Genomic DNA, 25,285 nt, shown 5'->3' with positions numbered 1-25,285 from the left:
GAAAATGGCCAAAAATGTTTTTGAAACAGAAATACATTTAATTTCTTTGTTTATCTCTTTCTCATTGACTTGAAGTTTCTCTCCAGGTTTTCTTCCCCCATCATCTCCTAACGTATGTGCAAGCAGGCTTCATTTCTGATGTCTCCATAGTCTAAAAGTTGGATAAGGCAAAGTTAGATTTGGGCAGAACTTTCTGGGAAGGCTGAAGAGAAGCCTGTGTGCCTCTGGGAGACATTTCAAGCAGCATGTCTTGATGCTGTCTTTTTCTTTCCTGTTATCTCTGCGATTAGGGAATTTCCATCCTGGGGGAGCCTGGAGGGTCTTTTCATCCCAGCTTTGTATTTCATAAGAGTTTAAACTTCAGCTTTTACAGGGAGGCTGTTCTGTGATTTAGTTGGTGCCTATGTTGGGAGGCAGAAATTATTCTGTGCTGTTACTGTTTATATTCTTGGTTGCTGTACTATATTTTCCTACTGGTATTTGCCATTCTTAAATCTGTTTTTCTCTTTGGTAATGCACTAGAGTTCCTATTTTCCTCTTCTTCTTTACTCTGTTCCTCCTTCTAAATCATGGTGCATAAATAGTCTTCATTGACTTGATTCTCTCAAAAGCATTTTAGTTTTATTGTTTGCTTTTAGTGTTCCTCAAACTAGTGTATCTCTTGATTTCTACTGTATTTATAAGGGAAAACACAAAGTGTGTTGAAATGTTAAGTCTATTGAGTGATTGGAATGGTGCAGTAATAAATTGTAAAGCTGACACTATGTAATCATAAGTCCTGCAGGATGGTTTTACTCTCTATAACTGTGTGAGTTATAAAGGCTGCAGTAATCTTATTATAAAGCAGCAGAGGCTTACTAATTAATATAATGTATGGGACAGTTATTTCTATATTTATAATAGATTGCTTTTTCAAGCCTTTCTTTTGCTTTAGATAGAGATTATTATGGATCATTTGAATATAACTTCATATCTTTTGCTCTATTCATTTGCTAAACCTAGATTTATACTAGCCAGGTTTTCATTTGTACTTATAAGCATTTATATATTGCATTGAAGCTCTTGTCTATACTAAACTAAGTTATACCTTAATTTATTTAGGAAAATATGCTGTTGTAGATTCATAAATAGCAGTTTAAACATTACAATTTCTAATTTTTTATTTTACTATTACGTATACTAGACTATATATTAAATTACGTAAGTACTTTAAATTTGCTGGTCTGCATAACTAAAATACATGAAATTGAAATAGAATTGTTACAGAAGTGCCTTAAATGTCATGCTCCAATGTGGTTACTCAGAATTCTCCCTTGCAGCAATCAGTTGTTCAGTTCACACAACTGTGACCCTTAAATTCAGCTTAGTCAATACTGTGTGACACCATTGGATAGTTTGCTGAGCTGCCTGGTCCAGGCTTTAAGACTGTGGGATAAATACAAAGCACATTCTCTAAAATAAAAAGTAGACTTGCATTTTAGGATTTTTTTGAAAAATGTTGCGTGACTAAGTCCCCTTTCTTTGCCTCTCCTAATTTAAAAGCTGCAGATTCTCCACTCAGAATCATTGCATTCACATGGGCTGCATGGTAATAGAAAGTGAGGAGCACAGCAGTAGGTGGAATGCATTATTGAAAGGCAATGTGTTTCTAAAGCCGTTGCATATTTAATAACTGTTTATGTTATACTACACCTATTTTAGGCTGTTGGATAGTTTTACAGCAGCAAGAAATCAATATTCGAATGTTCTCACATGGATGGAAGTTCCTTGTAGAAGCTAAAACTGCTGCTTGTTGTAGTTATATTTTACACAACGACTTGTTTCCTGAGTAGCTCAGAGTGCTCCACAGTGCAGCTAAACCTGTGAAGAAAGGACAGAAAATGTTTACCACATAAATTGTTGCAGTTGTGTAGGTTTGAGTAAGGTAAAGCTGTACTAAAGCTTTTCACCAGCAGTTTATGAGTTTGAAAACTGAAGAGCTATTTACACTCTGAAATGTTGTTACGACTTGGATATGTTATTTTTAACTTTGATTTTTAAGCCTCATGCTTTTCTTGGTCTTACCCATGCTGACCACCTAATAGTATTGCCAAGTGTATGTCACTTGATATGTTTACAGAGTGCTTGACAAAACTAGGTTAGCATATATAGTCCTGAGCTAAGTAATTCTTATTGTTGGGAGTGATTGCTGAGGACTCTGGGATTCATAGTGAAATAAAAGCCCTTCAGATTTGAACAGCAGTTTAAAACTAAGCTCTCGGGCTGACAGTGAATTTGCAAGTATCAGTTGCCTTTTATTTGAAGAAGCTGAAATCTTTATACTTAGAGAGCAGAATGGGGTAGTAACTCCATCTTTCTGAATACAGACATTACTTGGTTTTACAGATTTGAATAATGTAAATAGGTTCTTGGGAAAATTAATCGTTATGATTAATTCAGAAATTTCACTTACTGAATCTAAGCAAGCTTTGTATCCTTCAAGTAGCCAGCTTTTGGTAGTGCTGTGTTCTGCCTTGCACTGGAGTATATCACAGTGTTCTCTGGTGTAGAAGTGTTTCACTGTCATTTTGCCATTACCTCTGTGAATCACTCATTGCTGTTGTCACTGTGTGTGTCTGAAACTGGGGAGCTTGTTTGATACCAAATGTAGTAGCAAATCTGTGTCAGATTCAGCAAGCACTTTGGACTGCTACTGCTTTGTACTTGCTATTTGAGATATCTCTGATCTGGAGAGTCAGAGTCACTCTAACTTTTAGGGATTTGTTTCTGAAGTCCATTCAGGTAAGTACCATATGTACATCATGCCGGGGGGAGGAGTGCAGGATAGTTACACAAAACTTTTTTTTCCAAGTAACTTAGAGTTACTTGGCCAACAGAGATTCACTGAAAGAGGGATGTAAGGGAGAATGGACTTGTGTCACTGTAGCTGTTCCTTTCACTTAGCTTTCATCTTCAGGGAGCTTGGGTGAAGAGGATTGCTGTGTTTTAATTGAAGAGGTGTGATTGAAGGCTGTCTATTTGCTTGCCTCAGGTCAAACATAGGCAGCAAGAACTTTTGAGAGTTACGTAAGCCTAGGAAATAACTTTGTGTTCTTTCTTCCAGCTGGCTTCCCAATGGGCTATGCAGCGGCTGCTCCTGCCTATTCCCCAAATATGTATCCTGGAGCAAATCCTACCTTCCAAACAGGTACATGTAATAGGGATGTCAGAGCAGTAACCTGACCTTGGAAAGTGGGTAGAAGCAAGAATGAGGAAAAGCATTAGGGGCTTACAATAACACTGGTACTGTGGGATAAGTTTTACGTCACCTTGAATATGACTCATAAGGAATCATCCAGTAAATTAAAATTATTATAATCTTAAATCATGCTGCATGCACCTTCCAAGAAGGGAACAGCTGAGGTTTTAGCTGTTTGTATATTTCTGGATGATCTTTGACGTTTGCGTTGCATTTCCCTTCACTGCTTCCTTCATGGTTCTGCTTGCTTTGCATCCTATTAGTCATTTCCAAAATCCTGGTTTTGCCTCTATCTCCTCAAAATTATTCTTTTTCATCCTTTCCTAAATTGTATCTTTCCAAGTTCAGCTTGCTGGCTTTATTCTGCCCTTAATGTTGTCTTGCACAAAGTGATGGTCTGGAAAGCCTGGTTGCTTGGTAAAACTGTATTGACCATTGTGGATATGGAAGAATGATTTAGGTAACTCACTACACGTGTGTCATTTAAGAAATGTGATGAGCCTAGGAAAAGGGAGGTGGAAAAACAGACACCAAAACCAAGGCACTCACCGAAGTTATTTTTATGTAGTTCTGCTTTCACTAATAGAACATAATTTTAATGTGCTAATCCTTGAAACAAAACAGACACCGGTAGCATTTAATTTCCACTTAAATGCAGGAGCATGTATCTGACACAACAGTATTCTCCCTATGGTTATTTTGTGTAGGAAGGAATTCCTTACATTGCTTTGTTAATGTAGAGCTGGGCAGCCTCAGGAACTCTTTCACTTCCACGTATTATGCCAATTTTCCAGAGATACATGTGGCATATACCAAAGTTTGTCCCTGAGTGCCCTTATGTGACTTACAGGGATAGGAAAAGATATTGCTTGCAATTGTAAAGCTTATGTTGTGGAAGCCTGCTTGGTATTGAAGTTCAGTGTTCCTAGGATGGACTTCCTTAACTACCAGGAGACTCTTAAGGGTGTGGCAGGAATTACTGAGGCAGAAGACTCATATAAAATGTTTGCCTGCAGAACCTGTTAAAAGTGTGTAGCTTTCCTTGGAACTGTGAGGGATTCTGGCTGGTACAGCCTGTGTCACTGTGCAGTTTGCTGCTTAGAGGCAGGGTGAGTGCAGACTTACACTTTGTCTTGTCTTTGGCTTTGAATTTAAGGTAAGGAAACAGGTTAATGTTATAAAAAAATCTATCCTATGGCTAGATATTGCCCCTGTGCAAGTACTATATCTGGTGATGCCAGCTTGCATTTGCACTGGATTGCTTCAGGGCTTATTCCCAGAGCCATGTTCAAGGGAGAGCAGTTCCCATGAGGGTGTAACTCTTAGCTCAGGTGTCAGAACCCCATGTGGGCTTTTATTATTGGCTTTATTGCTATCAGGCCATTCAGTTTCACTGCCTTCTGTGCTGCCCTGTGTACATCCTGCAGCTGTGCTGAGGAGTAGCTGTAGGCTCTGATCCTAGGATCAGGTAACCAAAAGGTAGTTCTAGTCTTAGTCCAGGTTGCAGTTTGCAAATCCTGCTGCAGGAAGATGAGGCCAAGCTGCATGGAATCAATTTACCAAATCATGAGATTGACGTTTTTCTCCAGTTGATTCCCCCCCCATGTTAGTTATGATGTAATAGAATTTTATGATTTCTGGGAAAGATTCTTGACCTGTTAGACCTAATCATGTTGTAATATTAGTTTGTATTGATTAATCTTGGAATATATCTCATACTATATAGCAAAGTCAGAGAAAGAACTTTTTCACTTATATGTGAAAAAGCAATAAAGATATATAAAAGTTTACACTGTCATTAAATAAATGTACACTGTCATTGAATGTCATTAATTTTTTTTAACCAGTACTGTTAGAGTCTTTATTGCTGTTGAATAGGAAGTAAGCTTTTATTTCAGAACTAAGAATAGCTTTAATTTTTAGCTGCTCTTCAAGCTGTGAACAAAAGTTCAAAATGTACAGACCTCTAATTCAGGCAGATAACAGCTTGCACTACTTTGTCCTAACAGATGGGATTTTTTTAATATCTTTTTAACCTTTCTGATGTAACTGCTTGTTTGTAGAATCAAAGCTTTTGTAAATTCATATTATGCAGCAGTATTTGAATGTGCTCTGCCACTGCTGTTGTGAAAGGGTACTTTTTTTACAGGTAACTGTCTTAAATTACTGTCAGTTTGAATTATCCTGTCATTTACTGTTAAGGTCTTTGCTCCATGTAAGGGAGGAAAAAAAAATAGATGGGAAGACAGAATACCTCTTGTGCAGATTTACCACTTTGCAAGAATGAAGGAGAAATTGCCTGTGCAGCTGTATCAGTGGTTTTTGAGAATGAGAGTGGGCTTCACTGAGGACATGGTTATAGTTCAGTAGTGATTCCTCATGTTCAGCATTTTGTAGCTGGCTTTTTCACCACAAATAGTTCCCCATGCTAATAGCAGTTACTTCCTCAGCATGCTGTATCTGAAATACTTAGGATCTCTAAAAGCAAGAGTTCAGACTAACTGCAATGGTGCAGCTTTTTAAAGGTGATAAATTATATTAAAAATAAATAGTAAACCTATTTGTTAGCTAAACAACTTCTAGTTTGAAGGGTGTAATGAAATTGCAAAGAAGCCCAGACTTCTTTAAGAAGAATGAAGGTCATGTGTCATCATGCTGTTTCCACAGACTGATTTTTGACAGCACAAATGCTGGTGTCCTCTCTGCTGTAACAACTTCATATCTATTCTCTGTATTGAAGTCAGCCCATTCTAGATAGCTTTCAAAATCAACCTCATCTCTACTCTGATAGTCTCATTTTTTTGCTATAATTATGAAGTGTCTGTTCTTCCTCACACTGCCCTGGTACTAGGTTGTTCAGTTCCAGCTAACTACAAGTTGTACCTGTGGATGTTGTGTAGGAATGCTGTGATAGACCTGCATAAGATCCAAGATGTTTTCTCAACAGCACAGGCAAGGGCCTTGATGCTTTCTCCAGACTAGATCATGCCTGTTTGCTACCCTAAACGTTACAGCTGTTGGGTGCTGCTGCTGAGGTGTTCATATTCCCACTCTGGCCGTAGAATAGTATGGGGAGTAGAGCATGCAGCAGCATTTTGTGTGTATATATATCAGTCTCCTCCATGCCTCTTCAAGCCCTTGTTCTGACCCTGAGACCCTGTCTGGTGAGGGCTGGAGAATTTATGAAAGAGCTGTCTTTAGGCAGGCTCTGAGCCAGCAGTTCCTAGTTATCCCTGTAAAAATTCAACAGTTCTAAACGTTTGCAAGACAGGCTGGTTTTGGGGGCCTTGTAATAGGAATGCCAGCCACTTTCTGATGGCATCTGATGTCTTACTGTAAAGTATAGAGACAGTTTTAAAATTATTTTTAAGGGTATGTCTACATATATAATACTCAAACAAGATTTAAAGATCTTAAAGCGCCTTCCAAGTCTAATTTGCAGTTGCACTGAATTCTGCAGTGTTCATGTTTTAAAGGTACAGCATTTCATATTTATTTTAGCCAGTTCAGAAAATTACAGAAAGCAAATAGACATGAAGTTAAGTTGAAGTAGTGGTTGCAGATTTTGTTTCTCTGTTCTCTGAAAATCCATCATTAGGTCTTAAGATGATTCTGGCTTTTTAAATTCTTGCTCTTGTGCTGTATTAATCTCCTACAGCAGGTTAACTGCTGCTGTGTTTTACCAGGATGATTTGGGAGCATGTTGAGAACTGACTGATACTTAAATGTGCCAACTCCACCCATGAAGGGATGCTGCTGCCTAAGATGCTACATCCTGGTATTTAATGATGTTACTACGAAACGCACTTTTTGCCCCATATCCATAGATGTGAAAAGTCAATTGTGCAAGTATACAGTTAACTTTTCATGCTTAGTTGACACAGTTAAATAGTATTTCCAGACTGTTGCCAGTATTAGGTAAATAACAGAACCTGTGCTTGGGTATTGGGACTAACTTACCAAGTACTCACATGAAGCTTATGGGGTTGGGAAATAAGAAAATAGTTTCAAAACCAGCGTACTGATGAGCGTTTTCCACATTTTAATGCAGCTTTCCCTTTGTTTCAGGTTATACGCCAGGCACCCCATACAAAGTATCCTGTTCACCCACCAGTGGAGCAGTGCCGCCCTACTCGTCATCACCAAACCCCTACCAGACTGCTGTGTACCCAGTCCGAAGTGCCTACCCACAGCAGAATCCATATGCACAGGTACATCAACAGAGCCAGAAGGGAATCTGTGGGCAGCACTTTGGGTTCCCTGTAGTAGCTGTGTGAACTCTTAACTTTTCATCACATTCATTGCTTTGTGGATGGAGAGAATTTTTAGCTGTCTGCAGTAAGAATTACTGATACAGTGATTTAAAGTGTGTGCACTTCTGCATTCTCTCTTCATGGCAGTTACTCAGCCCTTACTGATAACGTGTTTGGTCTTTGAATATAGGATTTCTAAAAGCAAGGGTTCAGAGTAAGTGCTGTGGTGCAGCTTTTTTAAAGGTGATAAATTCTATTAAAAATAAACAGTAAACCTATTGCTTTGTTAGAGTAGATTTTAGATTTTATTGTTAGATTATGTCTTTGTTAGATTCAGCAGTTATCAAAACATGCTGGATCCTACAACTACTAATACCCAATATTCCAATTTTTGACAAAACAACAATTGTCATACCCTTTCTTAGGAAGTTTCTGTTGTAATTCAGAGGTTTACCAAGTCTCATGCTAGGCAAGCTGTTGAAAACCGTTAGAAAGGATAGAATTAGGACAGTTTGGTAAATGTGATATTTTGGGGAAGAGGTGTCCTCCTTTGCATAGCAGAAGCTTGCCTGGCATGTAAGCAGTAGTTGAAGAGGTAAGAAGCACGTAACAAGTTTTATTCAATCTGCTTAGTGTAGTTGCATTTGTCAAAAACCACTTGATTCTTTTACTAAAAGCAACTGAATAAAAAGTTGTGAATGAATGAGAAATTCTGTCATGGATTAATATATGAAAAGAATTAAAATGAAGGGAGTGAATGATGAATGAGCCCTTATTGTTGAAGGTAGAGTCAGCATCTACAAAGGTCCCTACTTCAAATGTTAACCTAAACGCCTTAAAAAGGGATAAAATGTTAAATTGCAAGTGAAACACAATTGTAATAGTTAAAATGATAGTTTTGGCTTTTGCTCTGTAAATTCATTGCAACTTTAGAATAATATTTCTATGATACATTTGTGAAAGAAGAGATCTTTTCTCTTCCCTAGCAGATACACTGTAATTACTTAATGTCCTGTTTTTTCTCCTACAGCAAGGCACTTACTACACACAGCCTTTATATGCAGCACCACCCCACGTAATCCACCACACCACAGTCGTGCAGCCCAATGGAATGCCAGCAACCATGTATCCTGCTCCCATCCCGCCACCCAGAGGGAACGGGGTCACCATGGGCATGGTGGCTGGGACGACTATGGCAATGTCAGCAGGTGTGTACACTTACAACCACTGCTTTTTCTCAGTGAAGCTCTCCTTTGAGCCCAGGGCAGAACACAGCTACATTACAGAAATGTGATGCCAGAGGTGTACTTGATAGAAGCATACAAATGTCAGTTCAGAAGGACTTGTGCAGGTCGTCTAGTGGGGTGTCTTCTGAGTAAGTCCAGCTAGGCCAGGGTGTGTTCTTTTTGATCACCTCTAAGGATGGATGTACCACACCCTCTTTTCAGTTAGTATCATGGGACAGTAGTTTTGCTTCATATCTGTATGGAATATCACTTACTCTTGCACCCTTTGCTTCTCCTCTTACCAGTGTCAAGAGTGTGACTTTCTCTTCCCAATGTATTTCTCTGTGCCAGTTGAAAGCAGTAGCGTCTTAGGGCTGAGGAAAATGCATTGTTCTCAGCCCACCAATGTATCGCAGAGCTTCCTTGTCTTGAGATACAACACTTGGTGTTTGCACTACCTGCAGGTCCTCTGTGTTGTGGGAGATGGTTGGGGATGTCTACTTTCTATTGCCACAGTCTTTTAGTGATAGTGTTTTGGAGAGAATGGTGTTTAACCAATAATCCAGTCTCATCTGTGAGTGTTTGCTGAGGGGGTGTCATGCTTTGTTACTCACTCGGTGTTAACTCACAAAGAAAAGTCCATGTTCACTCAAGGGATGCTCAGTTTAGAAATCTAAAAACGAGCTATAAGTTTGTTTCAAGATTCTGGTTTCTGTCCTGCCAAAGTTATAATTTAAGAAACCTCAAAACAAGAGGAGCTGGATGTCACAAACTGAACTACCATTAGAGCTTCATTAGTGGGGAAAAAGCTTATCTGTAATAATGCAAACAAGAACTAATTTATTCTGATTTATCAGTCAAGTTATCTCTACCATCAAATATTCTTAATGGCACGGAAAGCCTGCTGTGGGAAAAGTTGCTTATGTTGCAGGGTTTCTGCTAGAGCTATTTTTGAGTAATGAATATCTTTGTATGCATTGGCCTAAACATCCACTGGGCTAAAATGGCCCACTTGCACAAAGGTTTGAAGAAGACTGGGACTGGAGTGCAAAATGATACTGGTAATTTTGAAGATGAGCAAGCTGTAATTGCCTTTTAAAATAACTTGTTTCCCCCTTCTCCCCTTCTTTTTCTCCTCTCTACTAGAATTTTTGCTTACTGAAAACTGTTCTTCATTCTAGGTACTTTGTTGACAACTCATTCTCCAACTCCAGTAGCCCCTCATCCAGTTACTATGCCCACATATCGGGCTCCAGGAACGCCAACCTATAGTTATGTTCCCCCACAGTGGTGATCATCCTGGCAGTCAGTGTAAGTTACCAATGTGCATGGAAAGCACTTAGTCTTTCTTACAAATGACAGCATTGCAGGGTCTTTTGGGGACATTTTGCAGATGGTAAGCAAGGGGGGTGCTTCTAGAGTATTCTAATTGAGCAGGAATACACAGAAATCCTTCTGGGGTTTCTTCAGTGGTCTGTGTCTTCCCAAGTCATCACTGATTTCCGTGATGCGTGATTGTCAAATATGAAAGAATGAGCCTTAAGTTTCCCTTATTAAAATACATCTGCAATTAAATATATTCAGTATTTTGGAATCATTAGTAATTGTTGAATTCAGCAGTACTGTGATTCCTGAATGAATGTATTTGACTTCATAGTCTTATCTGTGATTGGCCAAGTATGTAGGCAAGGTGTTTTGCCTTGCTCAGAGGGTGAATCTTTCTCACAAGCTGCTGAAACAGATAACCTTGAGATAATTTCATATATTCACTTTGTTTCAGGTAAGTTCATACTTCATGCAGTCAGCATGGAAAAAAATTTCTAGTTTGAACTAAAATTTAGATCATGGGTTTCTAGAAATGGCAGATTTCAAAATTAAACTCCTTAAAGTGGGATGTAATCTGTGTCAGACTGACACAAGGACTAATGTTTTTGTGATCCCACTTAATTTCTGGTTTGTTTGGTTATTTTTAGCATGTTGAAAGCAGTTTCATTTTAAATAATGACTTGTCAGACCAACTGTACTTGAAATTTGCACTTTTAGTCCATTTAGTTTATGACAAAATTTAACTTTGTTTTAACCTTCTCTGGATTTCTGTCTCAGCAGTTAGAAGTACAGAGTTTTGTGATTGCAGGTGACTATTCCCTTTGAGTTAGTAATGTAGCAGCCATTTCTCATTTTGCTGTGAAGCTGTCTGCAGATCTGAAATATTTCACATGAAGTATTTCAGCCAAGAGCCTCACATTACATGAGTATAAAAAATGAAAATTATGCTGGGAACAAACTCATGACTGCTGGTAATGAAATTCAGCACAAAATATCCTTTTAATATTGCATCTTCTACATTAAACACAATGGTGAGGATGACAGAAAGCTGGATTGGACTTGACAACAGCAAGTCCATGCGGTGTGTTCTTAACCCAGAAGGCTGTACATGTCAGTTGGCAGGATAAGTGTTAAATAGTAACAGTATTTAACACTTAACATTTGTTGGGGGGTGTGTGTGTATCAATGTGGTGCATGCAATGTTAGTGTGTTCTGTCACACTCGAGCAGTATTTCATCTAATAGAGAGTATTTCCCACTCTTTTCGCCCCTCTTAATGTAGGTTTAAAGATGGGAGATATGCAATCAAGAAATTGAGGTTTAAAAGTTGGTGCTGAAGCCCTCATGCCTCCAACCAGGACTTTCCTTCTGAATGCTTTCAACACTTGGCTAAACACTACTAATTCCTGATCACTGAAGATTTTCCAGTGCTGCATATCTTACATCTTGGAACTCCAGCAGTTAGTCTTAAAGCAAATCCTGTTTTGTGGACTGTCTTGCAATTTTTTAGCTAATTATAATGATAAAAAGGGAGTATAAATTTATTCTGATCCGTATCTAGTTGAATGCATGTTAAAACACAAAACAAAGCTTGCTCAATCTACCTGCAGTGACTGATGCAAAAACCATCATATGCAAATCCAAAGGAACCGAAAAGTATTTTACAACTTGTATCACTAATGCACTGTTGTAATGTATGCAGGGTCTGAAAAGGTAGAACCATGAAAGTGAGTTTCTTTCTAGAATACCATAACATACATTAGATAAGTGCTTCAGCCTGTTCCAGGTTGATGGAGTTGCCAGTTTAAAAGGGGCATATTTTTATTTAAGTGATGTGTTCTTTTCAAATTCAGCTAATAAATTGGAGTGACTGGAAAATGAGTCAGACAAGCTGTAGAAATCCCGCACACAATTAGTTTACTTCATACCTTTTCATTTTCATTATATGGAATCAGTGTTATACAGATGTTCTTAAGGATCAGAATGAAATGACAAAGGTAATGCCGTGTGTGCCAGTAAATAAGGCAAACTTCCTTGAGGCAAAACTGGCTCTTAGGAATAGTAGGAGGTGATATCACCTGCATAATGAATAGCATGTCCTGGGGAGATTTATATCCAGTACTATCTTTCAGATGATGCAAGATGTGTCAAAGTGAGACTGCCACACAGACTGATAGAAAAACACTTCCTTTTAGTTCTCAGTTGAGCAAATCTGTGCTATTTTTCCTAAAGAATGTTGTAGTCAGTTGAAAACGTTACGTGCAGTTGATCCAGCTTGCTTTCCAGAAACTTAAGAAGTGCAAGGGCTTTCTGCAACAGAGTTCAGCTGCATGTTAGTCTGAGGAAAGCTTGTGTGCCTGATGAGTATGTTAAAGGGGAACAAATCATTTTAACACAATTTCCTTACTATCTACTTGCAGTATGGACTATGGATACTCTGTAGTAGGGCTGCCAGAATGTAGAGGGTTTAAATAGCAGTTTCTTTTTGGTTTTTTTTCCTGAAAATATTTGAAGTAGCAGCCATTTGTTGGTTGCAGCATTTTGATGTGTTTTCTTAGTATTTTCTTTTTTTTACTTCCTAAATTGCACTTGGAAGCACATGAAATAAGACTCGACTGCAGATTAGCATTTCATTGCAATGAGTCATTTGTGATATTCGTTCTTGCAGCTTCAATTTTAAAAGTACCTCAAAGCAAATGCTGTGGGGATAAAGGGCTAGCCTTGGAACCCATTTGTATACCAAAATTGTTATGGGGGAGATTTTAAATTTTTTAATTTGAATATTGCACACTAAAACCAAGGTTCTTCTTAAACCTGTTTGATTTACAGTTCCAATAAGATGCAATTTTTTTTAATACATTCTGCCTGCAATAAATTATGCAGTAAATTGATCTAAAATGTTGTTCCCTTTTAAGCATTTACACAGAGGTATATCAGGCTGTCTTGTTCTCGTAGGTTAACTTCCATTCAGAATTAAATTTTTTGAAGTTGTGTATCTTAGTTATGCTTTGTTTTGGGGTGTTCTGCTCCTGTACAGGTTTGGCAGCTGATTTGGGGTAGCATCAGTGCTGATTTAGTGCTGCCATCCCATTACTCTGCCCTGGTGAGAGGCTTGTGTACCTTCATACCCTGTTGGTGGTTAGAGCCTTCAGTAACTTTTATTTTTTACAGTAAGCACTCTCTGTATTTTGTACCTTTTTTTTTTTAATAAAGTTTAGGTTTATTTTGCATGAATCACTGTCAGTGGATGGCCCCCTTCTTTCTAATGCCTTGAACATAACTATCTTGTTGGAATAAGTACTTTCAACCTTACTCGTGAGCACTTACTGCAGCTTAGGGATTTCCATATGTTTTTATATGGAGCAGAAAATTATCCAAGACTAACTTAGTTGAATCTGTACTGCTTTGTTCAAGTCTGTTTTAACAATTCCATTTGTGTAGTAGGTTTGCAGCTGTGATTAGTCAGGTGTGGCAGAGCACAGTGAGCACCAATGCAGGGTGTTTGTCCTGAGCGTGGTTTGAACCAGGAGCTGAGGTTTGGAGCAGTGCTGTGTTGGGGAGGAGCTGCGAGGGCCAAGCTGGAAGTTTGCTGTCTCCTGTCTCATCACCATAAACTAAAGTTTTGAAAGTCAGAGGAGAGAACTTCCATGAATGCTGCAATAGAGAAATAGTTAAGGTATGAATAGAACTTCCTATATATTTGCTCTAACTTCAGATTCCTAAATGTCACCTTGGAATTGGTCTCTGTATAGTATTCCATAACACTTAGGCAGTCTCACTTATTTGAGCACTTTTTTTTTCTAAGTTGCATTATGGGATTCATGCAGGAGGGAGAAACTGTACCTTTTTCAAAGGTACTGCACCTTCCAGTCCTGAGCGATTCTGATCCTACTGGGAGGCTGGAGCTTGTCTCCAGGAGTTGTTCTGAAAAGTAACCAAAAGCACAGTGCAGGGGGACGGGGGAATATTTGTGTATATATAACTATCTTAATGGTATTTTGTTGCAAATAGTAGAAAGCATGGATATAAAACTGCAGTGGGGGAAACTGTACATCATTAATAGGCGTTTACACAGTGAGGGTCTTATGAAACATTCTCTCCTGCTTTTTATATAACATTCCCTATTTAGAATTCCTTTATAAATGGATACACAGTACATGTTTGCACTAGAGCTCCTCAGCAAATGAAAAGAGCTAGTGCAGTAGAGACATTTCAGATCAACCTTCTCTTTAAAAAAAATAAAAACTTTTATGGCAGCTTTATATGATTAAAAAAGTACTACTATAAACCTGGAACTGAAAATAACTGTTGCAGCAATAACAAAGAGAAGTCCAAGAAAAAAATTTTTTTATTCAAATTTCAGGTGTTGCGTCTAGATAAAATATTTTTTAAAAACCGAGGTATTCCCTATGTCAGTAACAGCTGATAAAATGTGTTTTAAATGTAGCAGCAGCAAAAGAAAAATGGCTAATAATTGGCACCAAAACCATGTAGCCCTAGTCAGTGTGGTGGTGGTGAACTAAACACTAGGAAGGAAAAGAGAGAACCTACTATTAGATATTGCTTATATTTGTAACCCTCTCCTGTTTGAAGTTTCTAGGAGACATGCAGGAATGCTGTTCAAGAGAGCTTCGTTTTGAGTGTACTATGCAAGTTAAATGCTTAGATGCAGTGGTAGATGGAAAAGTCCTTTATTTTAGTTGAAGTTCTTCCTCGTATTGCTTCATCCACTGAAAAAGTAACCAAACAACAGAACCAAACCACCACCCGTAAGTACCACTGTGTCTTAGTGTTGTCAGGATGGTTGATGGCCCAGAGCTGTAAACTAGGGTACTCAGCATTGGCTGCTGTCCACGGAGTGTTCTGCCTTCACTGCTCCTTGGGTAGGAAGGCTAGAGGATTGACTTGGAATCACTCCCCAGTGCTTCAGCACAGCGTTACATGCTGTTTGTTTGGGTTTTACTCAAATAGATAAGCACAGCAATCTGACACCACCACCTAACTCTAGGGTCAAACTCATCCCAGGAGTAGTAACTACCATGTGTGTGAAATCTCCCATCTTAGGACCGTGAGCAATAGTGATACTTCAGCTGGGGCTCGAGGGGCAGGACAGACCCCGTGGCTGTGGCTGCTCTGTGGCTGCCCGGGCTGTGCTTTGTGCAGTGCTCCTTAGCAAACAGCCCCGATCTGCCCCAGCCTTCTCCAGCAGGTGTCAGTCCAGACAGGCTCCTCAGCCCTGTGTGCCAGGCTTTGTGGAGGCTCTACAAGACGAGATGATTTCAGCTCATTCGCATCGTTCTCATTAACAAGTGTCAGTTCTAATCCTGTGTTGTATCAGCTCGAGGCTTCCTGCAGAGCCCCTCACGCTGAGGAGGTCAAATGCCAGGGGGCAGAACACCTGCAGCAGTCAGGCCCTTAGTGCAGCAGGGCTGGCCCAGGGCTGAGCTGCTTCCCACATCTGCTGGGGAGGAGTGAGGGCTCTGGGCAGTCTGGGTGCACCCAGGGGTGCTGGGGCAGCTCAGGCATGTTCTGTAGGCACAAGAGAGGGAAGAGGAGCAGTGCTTATCTGGGGACAAGAAACCTTTTCTTGTGCAGGTTGCATATAACACTGAAACATCTGAATTTCACATGTAGTAAGGGTCCATTCATGATTTTTAAGTGTACTCTAGGAAATTTGTGGGCCCTGAAGTTTCAACATCAAGAAAATGAACATGACTTTTCTAAACTGGTTGTGACTTTTGGGCACTTAGCAGGCAAACTGGGAAAGCTTTTTTAGCTGGCTGCTGTACAGACTTGTTTTAAGTAGAAGGGATCTGTTAGTGGGTTTTTTTTAATTGTAATGCTATTATTGGCTGCCCTCCTGTCTAAGATCTAAAAAAGTGAGTGCATGCAATGGAAGTACAAGAGGCCCCAGTAATAGTTCTCCATGTTTGTTATGAAATAGACACAGGTTTCCTTTTTATGACTTTTTTTAAAACTGTCTTAGGAACAGTTGTATTGGTACTTTTTTTTTTAAGTTTAGGTCAATGTTGTCTTCCAAAATAAGTTTTAAGGCATCACTCACTCCTGCATTGAACTATCGCATCGACACAAAGAGTGGAGATTCCATTCTGAGCCAGTTCAATTGTGAAAATTCATACTTTTTTATTTTTTATGCAATTCAATGAGTAGATGAGCTCAAGTTTAAATTCTTAAAAGCACGTTTATTGTAACAAGAATTGTTATGTATTAATACTTCAGTTTTCAATAAAGATTGACTTGTGTTGCTTATTGTGGTTTCTTTCCTACTATCTTTGGTGCCATCCTTCCAGAAAACATTCTGTGCTGGAGAACAGTATGGTATGTTTAAATTCTTCAGGCTGGTGGAGTCTGGTGATTGATTGAAGCAAAGCAAAATGCTGAAATGGATTTAAGTGACTTTTCTTGGTAAGGTTTTTTGATGCCTAACAGAATGTAGTGGCAAAGGCTCCCTCATGGGAAATAAGCTGCCATAAGTTGTCCTGTCTGAGAGTAAAGTTGTTCAACCCTGCCTTGTTCCCTTTTGAGGCATTTCCTGAAATCTGAGGGGTTTAATTTTATAGCCTAAAACAAAGGAAATGGAACAGATGTAAAATTTGACAATACTTCAGCATTTGCTTCATGCCACATCCGTGCTGTTTGATTGGAGAGGTGACAGCCCCTGAGCAGAAAGCTGTTATAAATCAGTGTCTTCAGTGTTCCCCAGAAGGAAAAGAGCGGAGTAGGTGTGAAGTGTGGGTAATTATCCTAGTTCTTTAGTATGTGGGTGGTTGTAAAGCACTAATGTTAAAACGGAATTGTGTGTATTTTGGGAGAACAGAACTAAGTTGCTTGAACTAACTGGCTATTTTCATTTATTGTAGGTCTCCAAAAATAACAGTTAACTTACCTGGTAATGTTCTGGAGAAAAGCAACACGTGGAAGAGGAAGGTGCAACGTGACTGCATCAATCTGCAGGAATAGTGTTGGGCTGTCAGGATTATTGCTACAGGTAGTTTAAGTAGTTGAGCTGTTAAAATTGTAGCTGAAGCACCAGGGATACTACGGGCAGACTTTTTTCAGTGTGTTTTACCTCAAGCTAATTGTTGGTCAGTTATCCTGGGATTGCTTTCATGTTCAAGGTAGATAGGCTTGGGAGTGTTTTTTGCAGAGCACTGCAGCTGATGAAAATTCATAATCCTCAACCAGTGGGTTGCTGAAATCTGGGATGCTATAAAGGGAAATGCTGTTCTTCAGAATGGTGCTGATCACTCTTGGGCTGGAGGGATTCTGACGTAGCTGTTCTCCTGGGAGTCTGTTGCTGTGAAACATGACTTTGTATTGTATTCAACACTTGTCAGGACATGGTACTGAACTCTTAAGTTTCTATGTGGGGTTTCTTTCATGGGGGTTCTAAATGTATCCATGGAACTGCCATCATGGTGAGTCAGGAATGGTTTGACTTTTCCCAAATTCTTTTTGCAGTGGCAGTGAAATGTGTGTTACCCTCCCCCTCACTGACAAGTGGCTGTTGGTTACTCGCTGGGTAACCAACAAGGTCAGATGTTTTGATAAGAGCTCCCTCATTTAGGGGCAGTTTTGAACACTTGAGAACAGCCAGAGCCCCTTCCAGGAAAGTATCTGCTCAGTTAGTGATTGTTAGAAATCAAGAAGATTTAAGTTTCAAGTTTTCCTCCTAACTAATTATGGGCAAAACCAAAATTTCCTGTTTCTACCATCTTGCTTTAGATTCTAAACTCCATGGCTTGCTGTAAACAAAGTCAGGTAACAGAAATAGTTTCATTGGTGAACTCCCTTGGAATCAGGAGTGATGTACTTACTATTTAGATGAGAATTTCTTTGTGTAGGAAATGTCAGTGCTGGAGTGGAAGGTGTTGCTGAATTGCATGGATAAAATATCTGACTTGTGTGTAGGAGACTAAGTGCTCTCCTGGATTTTATTTCAGTATCCATCAGGCTATTAGCTATCCTGTCTTAATCATCCAGAACAGAATGGAGACCATGTGACAGCTTCTTTTTTTTTGTGCTGTTTTTAATGTTTACTTTAAACAGCAGCCAGAAGTCTTTGGTAGCTAAGGGAGGCTGGGTTGTGTCACAGGGAGAATGGCACGTCTAGAGGGAAAGCTGTTGAGCCTCGTGGGTACACGTAACCCACAGCTGTAGTCCTTGGTGGGCTGAGAGCTTCTTCCAACACAAACATGACAGAAAGAGCTTGACTCTGAGCAGCTCAGCTGTCATCTTAAATTACCACAGCTGGACCTTCATTTTGGGCTATAGTAATCTACTTTGTAGTGTTTTACAGTACCTTTTTTTTTTCTGGGCAAGAAAGGTAAAATATGTGGACAAATTGATGCTTCAGAAAGGTGGGAGGGGAACACACCTTCCCTGAGTTTTGCTTTTGCCAGCCTTGTAAGAATTGTAATCATGTGAAGTTCCCAGTTGAGCTCAAGTGCAGTTCCCTCTGCCTCATTGAACACGTGCCTATACTTGGGGATAAGGTTTTTCTTGATGCTGTGATTTAGATAGCAAGTGTATTATTTCAGGCTGCTGGAGGTTAAAGAAAAAGAGCCACAAATTGTTACCGAGCCTGGGTGATGGGTGGGTGCTGCTAAGGAGAACAGGGGAAAAAAGTAGGTGTGGAAGGATAGGAGGAACCTCTAAGCAGAATGCTGTTATATAGCTCCATGGGGTTATGGTAGAGGCAAAGGCTGATGCTGTATAGTCAGTAGTTAATGCTTTATGGGAGGATTACAGAATTATACAAGACTTAAAGTTGATAGCTTATTTATTTCCCATCTCACAACTGTAAATGTAAGCAGTCACACACAAAGATACATGGCTCTGGGGTAAGTACCACAGGTATTTCATTGAAACAGGGAGCTGCTTTGGTAGCAAACTTGTGCAAAAGAGAAGCTCAGGATGTACGGAGAGGAGGGGTGTAGTTGCAGGGGGAAAGATGACAGGAGTGTTAAGCAAAAAGAACAAGCAGCCTGCATTTTTCCTAGAACTGCCAGCACTGCGAAAGCCATGGGATTTTAGTAATGTAGTTTCTTAAGGAAATGTGTGAGAGACGTGGGAGAAATTAAGTGTGGTGTGAGGTGTTAATGCCAAGGCAGGCAAGCTGGGATTGCTGTGTGGCTGGGAAGGAGCACCCTTTGGCTTCTCCAGAGCCTGCAGCAGTGTGGCTGTGAGTGGAAAGGCAAGTGGCTCCAGGCTGCTGCCGTTCTGGAGCTGTGATCCCATGCCCTGCGTAGCCAGGGGTGTGCAGGAGGTATTTCTGTCTTGTGTCAGGTCACTCTGCCTTCACTCTGACATGGGCTGCACTGATTGGTCTTTGTGGCCTGCAAGATTGATTCCTTCCCCTGCACTGTCCAACTAAAAGAACAGCACTGTGCCTTCAGGGGGTGAAAATCAGCTGAAATCCTTTTTACTTTGTTAATTGCTGTCCACTATCAAAGTTCTTATTCTTTAACCCATTACTTACCTTGAAGACCTGACCCTACAGCTTTGCTTAGGCTTGGAGCTCTGGGACAGGGAATTTCTGCTGGTAGGCTGGTACAGGACCTTACAGTTGGTATTTTGGGTTGTACTAGTGTGGGACTGCTGATGTCAGTAGCAGTGGCAAGTCCTGCTCACTTTGGTATAGTGTGAGTAGCAGCAGGCACAGGCTGAGGCTCCAGCAGTTGAATGAGGTGTGAATAAAGCTTTAGGAGTTACTGTTCTACCATATTTGCTGTCCAAATGGGCATTGCAATGCCATAACCCTCACGAGCAGGTACGTGGTGCAACTTGACAGGAGAATTAAAACAATTAAAGTAGTAACAGTAAAGAAGAAATTAGCACTTGCTGGATGCTGTCCCATCTCCCAGGTGCTGACAGTTCTCTGGGTGGTGAGTAGTACAGTACTTGTTCAAAAGACTGATATTTGCATGCCAATCTTGCCACAGACTTCTTTAACTCTGCTGTTACATGATGATGTACTTCCACTACCGTACATCTGGAGGAGCACAGCCTGATATTTTGATATACCAGATGAAAGGCCTTCTTATTTAAAATAGCTAATTTCTGTTATTCTGGCATCCTAAGAAATGTAGCATTTTCAGTCTGAAGCTGAGATTATCTTGTTACTCGCAGGTGGCTCGATTTTCAGTTATGCCTGCTGGTGATAGTGAGGCCTGGTTTTCAGGTGTTTTGGTAAGCTGTTGGGACACCCAGGTGCAGGTGGTTGGGACATGGTTGGCTCCAGGATGACAGAGTGCTGTGCTACCTGTGCAGAGCAGTGTCCTGGACAGTGGGAATCTCCTGCAGTGGACTTGGTGAGGCCATGGACTCTCCTGGACACAGATAGAACTCTTCCCCACCTGACACCCCACTGTCCTTCAGGGGATGGACAAAACAGGAAAGGTATTAAAAGCTGCTTTGGGGGAACTTTTCTCTCCATGGTAATGGTAGTTGTTACTTGGAGTTAGCACAAAGACAGTTTGTGCTGGCTTTGATACTATTAGAACTTTAATGGTGTATACACCCACAGTGTCTGAATCAGATATTCTAAACTAATAGTTCGAATTAGAGAACTTTTTTTTTTTTTTCCTTAGAGCAGAAATTACACTATTTAGCAACCACTGGTTCTCTTCACTTAACTGGTAGCTTCAGGAAGTCATTCTTTCAGTTGATTCATGTGCTTTACACAAGTCTGTGTCTTACTTGACTAAGTGCAATCTGGGCAGATTTCGGTCATTAAGAAACACAGCTGTTTTTACAAGAAGCTTCCTAAATGGATAGCTACAGAAGGAGAGGAGCAAATAGAGCCAACACCCCTAAAAGAAACCAAAACACCAAAACCCAAACCACCCCTGACTCAATCTCTTTGTTCTCTTCATGTAACTCAATGCAGAACTGTTTTTCTGAGTAGTTTGGCTGGTTCTGCCCTAAAATCCAGAAGGATTGGTGTTATTCAGACTAATGTCAGGAGCTTCAGTTTGTTTTGTATGCAAATCTGCATTTCTGGCCCCTGTTGAAGGTTCAGCTCCAGAGTAGAGGGTGCTGATGTCTCACAGCTCTGATTCTTCGTGTTTCAAATGGACATTTCCTGTGGAACTGGCACAATGGTGTTGTCCATTTAGCTCAGCTTGTCAGAGGCTGTACTTGACCTGTTGTTCATATGCCAGGAGTCCCATTATTACAGGTTTAGCTGATGACGTTGTGGATCACTGTGCACACACCTGCTCTGGCCTGCACACATGTTCACCTGGTGCTGGTCATTGGCAGAACAGTACCAGAAGCAGAATTGAAAGTAACTCCAGTCCAAATCCAGATGCCAGGAGGAGCAGGAGGGAAATCTGGGGTTGGTTAATCTGTTACCACCATCTCACACACAGGTACACTTTGCCATTTAATGAGTGACTTGGGAGGTGAGGTGACTTTTGAGTGTCTAATCACTTAAAACACAAGAAGGTTGCACATGATCTGTGACTGTTCAGGAAACACTGAGGGTTGTGGTGAGAATTGGGAAGTGGTGCTGAGTATTAAACAAAGGACAGTGTTTAGTGATGAAATCCTCTTCCAAGCAGACTGTGGGGTGGGTGTGTTGAGCACAATGGGCTTGAGCCTTACCTGTTTCTCAGTATGGTTGCTGTAACTCCACCATTTTCCGTGTGATCAGTTTTTCTAGCTGATCTCACTCTTGCATAGGAAATTGGATCCTAGGTCCAACTATGGCGTACAAGATAAAAATCCCAACTGAGGACAATTTTTAGAGTACTGACAGTCAAGTGGATACTAGAATTCTTCCAGAAGGGATTAACTATCCATCAACTGGGATGCTGTCTGGCCAGAGAAGTCTGGTTTGGCACTTAAAAAGATTTCTGTAAAAAACAGTGTCCTTTGTGCGCACTGGGCAGAGATTAAGCCAGCTCTGGAAGAGCTGATAAATCATACAGTAATTTTAACCACTGTTAAAATACTGTTCAGAGAATTGCTACCCAGGTAATTGCTAGTAGCCAAGTCTTGTGTGTATTTCAGTGGGGGAGGGAGGGCATGGCCATTGTTGTTGCACTTCACAGCTGCTGCACTCCCAGGTCCTGTGCTGCTGTCACCCCATTGCCCTCAGGAGAAGAGGTGAGGATTTCTACCAGAGTGAATTCATTGTAGAGGTAAAGCTGAGTATATTAAGTAATATTCTGCCTAAAACCAGATCAGACATTGCAGCAAGGGGAGCTTTGACTAAATGTCAGCACTTCCTTCACACTGGGGATAGAGTGCCTTTGAGCAGGGATACGAGGAGGTTTTAGGAGAAGCTCCATCCTTGGGTACCCAGACAGCAACTGGACAAGACCGTGAGCAACCTGATGCATTGTCACAGCTGGTCATGCTTGTTGTGGGGTGTGAGATCCTGTGTCTCTGTTGGGCAAGAAATTGTTCTCTGCCCTCCTACCCGCCTCAACTAACTGCAAAGCTAATGATAAGCTCAGAAAATCAGTAATTTTAGTTGCCAACAGGTTTTCTTCCTGGCCAATCAAAACAAGCATGCCATGGATAAGGAAAGGAGGGTGTAGACACTTAGGGTAAACACAGAAATGACAATTGCCTTCTGTTACTGAGTGGTGCTGGTTTACCTACGCATGTGTGTCAGGGTCTCTTGGTCCCCATCTCCCCCGTAGGTGTCTGGGTGGGTGTCTGTCTCTGTCCCTGTGTGTTTGTACATTCCAGTCAGTGCCAGTGTGTCTGCTAGGCCATGTGTGTCTCTGGGTGTCTTTCAGGGTCCCTGTCTGTGCCTCCTTGTGTGTCTGTTTGCCTGCTGCAAAGGACACTGTGCTAATACTGCTGTAGCTGCCTGACGTCAGTGGCTTCTTAGAGAATGATTTTTAATATTTTTTTCCTTTTGTCCCCCCCAGCATTGCCCCAGTGTCCTCTCCAGAGCAGAGTGGTCCCTGTGTCCCTGCTGTCACTCCACAGGGTGGCTGCTCTGAGTGTCACCTTCTGGCATGGCCTCGATGGCTGAGCAGCCACTTAGGGAGCTGCAAGAGCACAGTCCCCACAGTGACTTTGGAAAACAAGTTCACACAGATAGACATGCTGGAGACAAACACAGGCTGAGAGTCACTTTTACAAGTTTCTTTATGAAATTAAATGTTGCCCCTGGTCTGGGGGGAAGATATAGTGCAAGAAGGACTTTGTACATGCTACTGAATTCAGATATCCCTGGATGACCAGACTTTGGTCAGCTACAGCATCAACAAACACTGGATTTCTGAGCTCTGCAGACAGTTAGTGCTCACTTACACTTGAGTTGCAATGAGCAGGTGTCTTCCTTCCACTGTCACAGGATGTCTCCTACTCTAGGGAATTCAGTCAGTATGGCTTCTAACTCTCACTATATGGTAAGGCAAGTCTTTCATTTTGTTAATCAAGGTTTAAATTCATTCTTTTTGGCCACAGTTTGAAACTTGGGTACATAACATGAGGCTCTTAATTTTAAATTTAGGCTTTTTTAAAGTGGTTTTCCATTTTTAAAAGTGTCAGTAACACTCCTTGAATTTGAGGGTCTGTGGGAGTTTGCATAATAATGATGCTTCAGAGTTGAACAGCAGACTCTGACTTCTGGGAGCTAGGTTTGCAAATATTGACCTTTCTTAAAAAAAAGAAATTAAACAGACAAAAACAGGCATCAAGTTAACAACATCTGACAAGAACAATTACAGACTTACAAAATACACAGTTCTGATTTTTACCATAAATAAACACATTACAAACAAGGAGCATTTTCATTGGCCAGGAAATATGGCAGAATGATGGAGAGACGAGTATCTAAGGAATTGAGTATGGTATTAATTAGGCACATTTTTCTCTAACTTATGTAACTCAAACCCACTAGAGATTCTTTGACTTGACTCATGCTGCAGGTTGGCACAGTTTAATGTAGGACGCCATTCACCGGTGGTGTTGGACTAAAGGAAGGGAGGAGGTCACAGTGCAGTGCTCACTGTGCTCTCTGAGTGCCTGCAGAGGCTGCTGAGTTAGTTGGACACATGGAGGAGGATCATGTCTCTGAGAAATGTGGGGCATGGGGGTGGGCAGAGCAGGAGGGTTCATCCCTCCTCACCATGGACTCTGAACTGTTGTTCTGAGCACAGCAGTGGCCACAGGGCCAGTGGGTCCATCAGCTGCCATCCCCTGTGACAGCTGCCAGCCAGCAGTGGTGGGCACAGCGGGAAGGAGTGAGTCCAAGTACAGCTGACAAGCAAAATCTCTTGGGCTGCAGCGTGTCCAGCTCCCTGCTCGCTCTGGAGCTCTGCCTGCCGGGCACTGTGCGGCGCTGGCTCTGTGGAACCGATGCACGGCTGGCCTCACTCGGAGCCAGCGCGGTCAGTCGGGCTGCAAAATAAATAGGGAAGGCAGGAGCACGTGTGCCATCCTCTGTAAACAAAGGATTGGATGAACCTGGGCTCCGCCTGCCAGGACTGACGGATAAAGTGCTTTGTCAGAAGGGGTTCAGGCACAAACACGGGGCTGCCCCTATTTCCGGAAGGGCGTCAGCCTGCTGATGTTCTGCCAGAAGTTCGAGGGCTTGCGCTTGGGCTCTGCCAGCATGAAGACTTGCTGCTGAGGGAGCGTGGTGGGCAGCGTGGGATGCTTCTGCCGCATCAGGAAGTCGTAGTAGGGCCTGGTGACAGCTGGGAGGAGGAGCAGATAGGAAGCATGTTAGTTGAATATGGCTCCTTTCCCCCCCGCCAGCTCTACCATCTACCCTAGTCCTTATTAAAACTGCAGGGCTGCAAATTGGGTTTGTCTTAGTGTCACCCTTCCTTTAGTCTGTCCTTACTTTCAACAGTGCCTTTTAGGATTAGAGCTGATGCTGTGGAAGGCTCAGAAATGTGCTGCACCACTGGCAGGTGTTCTGCCAACATCACAGCAAGGCTAAAGAGCTGCAGCATGTGACTGGCGACAAACTTAACTGGTGCTTTTGGCTGTGCTGGGAGAAGCAGCTGCTGTGCTGCTGTGCCTGTTACAACATCCTGGTTCGATTTCCAAGTAGGAATGGTCAGTGCCTGCATCGTGGACAAGGCTGGTCTGTGCAGTTTCATCCAATGCTGTGCCCCAAGGGTTTTGCTCTGTTAGTGTGGTCTGGCCTCCTTCCAAACTTCCCCCTGTTTGCATATGAATCTTATTTCTGGCCTGTTCTGACATTTAGCCAAGCTTTCTTTGTGGAGATGTGGCTGGGATTTA

The 25,285-nt window shown here is 41.3% G+C and overlaps 2 protein-coding genes across 5 annotated transcripts in view; one reads left to right on the top strand and one right to left on the bottom strand.

The window, feature by feature from the left end:
* The window catches only part of FAM168B (family with sequence similarity 168 member B), a 50,215-nt gene extending 33,903 nt beyond the window's left edge, over positions 1-16,312 (top strand). For all 3 annotated transcript variants that reach the window (XM_085069777.1, XM_085069778.1, XM_085069780.1), the window contains exons 3-7: positions 3,104-3,187; positions 7,307-7,449; positions 8,522-8,699; positions 9,899-10,028; positions 11,325-16,312. In XM_085069777.1, coding sequence (XP_084925903.1) covers positions 3,104-3,187; positions 7,307-7,449; positions 8,522-8,699; positions 9,899-10,011 — 518 coding nt within the window. In that variant the 3' untranslated portion in view covers positions 10,012-10,028; positions 11,325-16,312. The remainder of the gene's footprint in view (positions 1-3,103; positions 3,188-7,306; positions 7,450-8,521; positions 8,700-9,898; positions 10,029-11,324) is intronic.
* Positions 16,313-18,827: 2,515 nt separating this feature from the next.
* The window catches only part of ARHGEF4 (Rho guanine nucleotide exchange factor 4), a 213,581-nt gene continuing 207,123 nt past the window's right edge, over positions 18,828-25,285 (bottom strand). For both annotated transcript variants that reach the window (XM_085069766.1, XM_085069767.1), the window contains one exon: positions 18,828-24,732. In XM_085069766.1, coding sequence (XP_084925892.1) covers positions 24,575-24,732 — 158 coding nt within the window. In that variant the 3' untranslated portion in view covers positions 18,828-24,574. The remainder of the gene's footprint in view (positions 24,733-25,285) is intronic.

The sequence above is a fragment of the Lichenostomus cassidix genome, chromosome 9, assembly GCF_008360975.1.
Source record: "Lichenostomus cassidix isolate B80296 chromosome 9, HeHo_3.0, whole genome shotgun sequence".
Lineage (NCBI taxonomy): Eukaryota > Metazoa > Chordata > Aves > Passeriformes > Meliphagidae > Lichenostomus > Lichenostomus cassidix.
This window is presented reverse-complemented; position numbering and strand designations above follow the sequence as displayed.